The 4904-nt window shown below is 61.1% G+C and overlaps 1 protein-coding gene across 1 annotated transcript in view; it reads right to left on the bottom strand.

Moving 5' to 3' along the window:
* Dvl1 (dishevelled segment polarity protein 1) overlaps positions 1-3361 on the bottom strand; it is a 10024-nt gene extending 6663 nt beyond the window's left edge. The window contains exons 1-6 of the mRNA XM_048783573.1: positions 3356-3361; positions 3198-3211; positions 1050-1119; positions 707-828; positions 393-496; positions 4-179 (exon numbers count right to left, since the gene is read on the bottom strand). Coding sequence (XP_048639530.1) covers positions 4-179; positions 393-496; positions 707-828; positions 1050-1119; positions 3198-3211; positions 3356-3361 — 492 coding nt within the window. The remainder of the gene's footprint in view (positions 1-3; positions 180-392; positions 497-706; positions 829-1049; positions 1120-3197; positions 3212-3355) is intronic.
* Between the last annotated feature and the right edge of the window lie 1543 nt (positions 3362-4904).

Here is a 4904-nt window from a genome sequence, read left to right as displayed (position 1 = left end):
AGCCAGCCAGCCGGTCACTGCCGCGCACGCCCCTGCCCACCGGCTGGTGTTGTCCTCCTCGTCCGAGTCAATGAAGCTGCTGGATTCTAGCTCGCTGCTCAACACTGTGGACGCGCTGTCTGGAGGCAGCCCCAGGTCCCGACGCCGGTCTCCCCTCGGGTGCCCATTGGCCCGGGCAGCTGTGGGGGGCAGCAGGGCTGAAGGTGAACACATGGCCCAGGGGTGCTAGGCCTGAGCAGTCTGCACCTCCAGCTCCTGTCGTCAGAGTTGGTGAGGTGACCGGGTCGTGGGGGTCACCAGGCTTGGGGCCTGACCTCCTCTGGATGGGGCTAAGTAGGTGTTGGCAGGGCCTTGGGGGTCCTGGGGGTTTATGGCAGACAAAGCTATAGTACCTTCTTCTCGGTTTCGCCGTCGGGCTCTCTCCTGCCGGTGACTGACCAGGGACTCCGTGCCAGTCTCATTGTCCATTCCATCACGACTGCTGGCCACATTTGGGCTGTGCGGACAAGAAGGGGGTGGGACAGGGCAGGGCAGGCCAGGCCACCAGTGCCTCAGATATTTTCCAGATCCTCCCCTGCACCAGGTGAGCCCCTGACCCCCCAACCCACGTGTGCCCTGCCCCTGTGACAGCTCCTTCCCTCTGGGAAGGTGGTCCTTGGGCAGCAGGTACGCGAGTAGCAGGGCTTGGCCCAACCAGAATCCTTACTGGAAGGAGGGTGGCCGGGAGTCCCCAATGCCACCTGTGCGCTCGAGGGGTGGGGGAAGGTCTGTGTGGCAGTCAGTTCCCTGGGACCCTGCATCTGAATGAGCACCCTCAGCTAGGACCAACTGTGGAGGGAGAGCGGGGGCTCAGGACACCCTCCCTCTTCTTGACCAGGGTACCCAGGACATGAGGGCCATCCCTCCACCCTCCCTCACCCCGCCCCACACCTGCCTTCTCCCCCCAGGGAAAGCACCAGCCCCCACCATGGACACTGCCCCTGCTGATCACTCCCAGGATAGCACACAGGCACCCCCAGGAGCCTCCAACAGACCATCCAGGGGCTCACCCAGGAGACCACGCGACCATTGAAGCAGGGCAGCTTGGCGTTGTCGTCCAAGATCTCCTCCTTCACCACCCTGCTGGCAGACGAGGCCATGAGACCCCACCCCAGCCCCAACACAGAGACTGGGGTGCCTGTCACACCACAGATGCCATCTCTGGGTGCCCTACCCAGCAGATTCTACTCTTATGGGGTCTTGTTATCCTCCATTGGTCCCAACCCCCCAACACTGGGGACAGTGGCTATTGACAGTTCACAGAGTCAGGCCAGGGTTTCCCTGTACCCCCAGGTCACACTGCCAGCCCGGAGCAGGCAAGGGGTTAGGAGGGTGAGGCTCCTGAGAGAGAGCCTGGCTCCCAAGCTCCCTGCCCTTCCCTGGCCCCATCTCAGACACCTACCCAGGGTGATGCTGGTTCAGCTCCAGGCCCACCTACAGCCCTGCACCCTGTCCTGGGTCCCCAGATGCCCACCCAGCAGCCTCTCACCACGGCCACATGGCACTCAGGGGCCCCGCTGGGCTCTTCCACACCCCTCATCCCAAACCCATGTGTATCACACAGCTCTGCCTTATGACCATTCCAGAATCAGCCTCCCATCAGCCGACGCCCTGCACTCCGGTCCTGCCTGCAGCCACTGCCCCCCTACTGGTCCCCAGGGTCTCCCAGAGGGGCCCTTTCTCTCCAGCTTTCATGGGGTCTGGGCCACATGATGTGGTCTCACCCTGCTCACTGCTGCACCAGGTCCTTCCCTGCACCCCTAGCACAGAGCAGAGCTGGGTGCACAGCTGGCCTCAGCAAGGTGCAGGGACGGCCAGGCCTATTACAGACTGGGGTGGCAGAGAAGGCACACAGGCCTAAAGGCAGTCTGCTGCTCTCCTGGGTCATCCACTCAGCCAGGGAGACAAAACAGACCCATGTGCACTAGACCAGCTCCAGCTCTCAGGGGTCCATGGTCTCCCGCAACTGAGGACCAGAATGATCAGGGACAGAACTGACCAGATGGGTTCTTGGGTGCCATTAACCAATGCCCAGCCCTGTATTAATGCTGCCCCCCTGGGCTGAGGGCACCCAAGCAGTCTGCAGAGAGAGTGCAAACAGGGAGACCAAGTGACCTGGGGTCAGGGCTCACAGGGCAAGGGTAGCTGGGAAGGGGCTGCGGCCCAGACACCCAGAATGCAGCCTCCAGGGCCCAGCTATCCCAGCACCTGGCCCTCCGCTCTGCCAAGCACAGTGGGATTTTCCACACCCAGGACTCAGCCTAGTAGAGAAACAGGAGCCGGGAGAAAAGGCTGGACGTGCACCTGGCAGGAAGCAGCCTCCTGGCCTGGTGGGCCTAATGCCAGACAGGGCCACCCCTGCCTGCTACTCCAAGTCCAATGGCCCCAGGACACCTCCACCCAGCTTGCCCCAGGCGGCAGCAGGTGGCAGGAGGCCCCTGAGGAACTGGCCACCCCCTCACCTACCCAGGAAGCAAGGCCTAGCCTACCCACCCACTGAGATGAGGCCCCAGGCCTAGGGCAGAGTGGCTGGTAGATAGGACCAGCCTGGGAGGGAAGGGTACACCCCTCTGTGGTCCTGCTACTGCCCCCAGGTGCCTCCTAGGGCCCCATGCCAAGGAGGTGTACACCCAGTGGACAGAGTCATTTCTTAGGACCCTCTCAGTATCCATGTCTCTACTCACTGGCCACACCCTGCAGAACTGGGCCAGCCTTCAAGAGAGCTGCAATCCCATCCCTGGCTGGCCAGGAGGTCTCAAGAGAAGCTCTTGGCCCTGGGGCGGCTGAGGGTGGGACAGGGGAGCCCTTGAGGGCCCTGGGGCTCCACCCACTGCCACCGATGGTCCTTGGGAACCTATCCATAGCAGACCCCAGCAAGAGTCCCCACCTTAGCCCAGCAATGGCCCCAGTGGGCCTAGCAGCTTCTCCCTGCCACACCCAAGTCCCAGCCCTCTCTGACTCACCCCTGGGAACAGGAGCAACCCCAGCACCACCTCAGGCAGGCTGCCTGGTCCCCTGCAGGCCCACTCCTCTCCCGGGGCCTCCCCAGCCAGGGCCCCCAGAGGAGCAGGGCCCCCTCAGGTATGGCTCTTGCCCACGTGGCAGCTCTTCCCAGGGCCCAGCAGCTCTGCTCCCCCAACCCTCCCAGTCTGTACAACCCAAGTCCTGTCTTCTACCTGGATGTGGTGCCCTAGGGCGGGGGGGCAGGGGCGGGGCCGGGCAGGGTGTGAGAGTGAGTGTGCGAGGCTGCCCACAGCAGCCAGCACAACCTCCCAGGAGCACAGCAGGGTCAGGACTAGTGAGAAGCAGAAGTTACCGCCATACTTCGATACCCTAGACTGTTTGTGAACCTGGCCTCTCAGGTGGCAATGGCCTCAGCTGCCCTGCTGACCCCTGGGCAGCCACCCAGAGCACCCCAACCTAGAATTCCTAAGGAAACCCTGGTTAACCTCAAACTTGTGGCTGCTGGGTTCTGCCTGCCGCCCCCAGGGAGGAGTCTGCGCGAAGGCAGCGTTCTCAGAGCCTGGCACCGACTGGCCAAGAAGGACCACAGACTCTCAGAGACCACAGCAAACCATCGGCAGTGCGGCTCCAGTGCACCCCCTCCCCCACAGAACGAGCTGAAGGGGCAGTGCAGAGCCGTCCTGAGCCCTCGAGGAGGTCCCTGTGGGTCCCTGTGAGTCAGGGTCCCACCCCCACTAGGCCTTGGGGTGCACCAGGCCCTTATCCCAGGGCTGGGGTCTCACCAGCCACAGGCTCCCACACTCAGCTGTGAAACCCAGAGCTGCTGGCTCTTCCACCTGCCCGGCAGGCAGCACTTCCCCAGGCTGAAGCTACACAGGCCCAAAGTCCCCACAGCTGGCCAGTGTGCCACAACTACCCAGACTTTTAACACCAAGGAGCTACAGGAGGTACAGAGAGGCCAAGTCACTGATTCCAGATGGCTCAGCTGAGGAGAGCAGAGGAAGAGGTGCTCAGACATTCTGGGCCCTCTGGGCCATGAGGCTCCATCAGAACACTTGTGCCCATAGACATGTGACCATGGAACCAAGGGCTCCCAGCCCTTGACCTTGCCAGGACCATCCCCAGTCTCTGGGCCTGGGTCACTACCCTTACTCCTCTGCCTGGATGCCTACCCTGCACTTCCAGTCATCAGACCCAACACTGGGCACTTCCGTGGGACCCAACAGAGGCCTTGCCCCTAAGTCCGGGGTCATTGGAGTGGGGGTACAGCCCAGCCCAGGGGAGGCTCTGCTCCTTACTTGTGGCCAAATGTGGTCAGCGGAAGCTCAAGGAACCCAGGACTAGCCCACAGTGGACTAGGGTTGAGGCAGGAGACCCAGACTTATCAGGGTACTCCTCATAGTAGCCAGTCTGGGTCCAGCCTGGCAGCACAGTCAGGACCTGCCTTCTCACCCCCAAAACCAAACTAGATTCACTTGACATTTAGGTAAGCTTCTAGCCCAGTGCTCATTCATGCTAGAGTGTGAGTGACTGGCCAGCCCTTCCCATATGAAATTTATTCCACAAAATAAATGATTCTATAGACTAAGTGGAGCTTGGAGCTCTGCAGGTAGAACTCGGGAGGAGGGAAGCAGCTGACAGAAGTCCTCCTTCGGGCTCCTGAGACCACCAGACTATCAGCCAAGAGGCAAGGAAGAAAGAAGGTGAGGGCTGGGGATGTGGCTCAAGCGGTAGCGCGCTCGCCTGGCATGCGTGCGGCCTGGGTTCGATCCTCAGCACCACATACAGACAAAGATGTTGTGTCTGCCAAATACTAAAAAATAATAAATATTAAAATTCTCTCTCTCTCTCCCTCTTTCTCACTCTCTCTCACTCTTTCTTTAAAAAAAAAAAAAAAAAAA

This window comes from Marmota marmota, unplaced genomic scaffold, assembly GCF_001458135.2.
Source record: "Marmota marmota marmota unplaced genomic scaffold, marMar, whole genome shotgun sequence".
NCBI lineage: Eukaryota > Metazoa > Chordata > Mammalia > Rodentia > Sciuridae > Marmota > Marmota marmota.
This window is presented reverse-complemented; position numbering and strand designations above follow the sequence as displayed.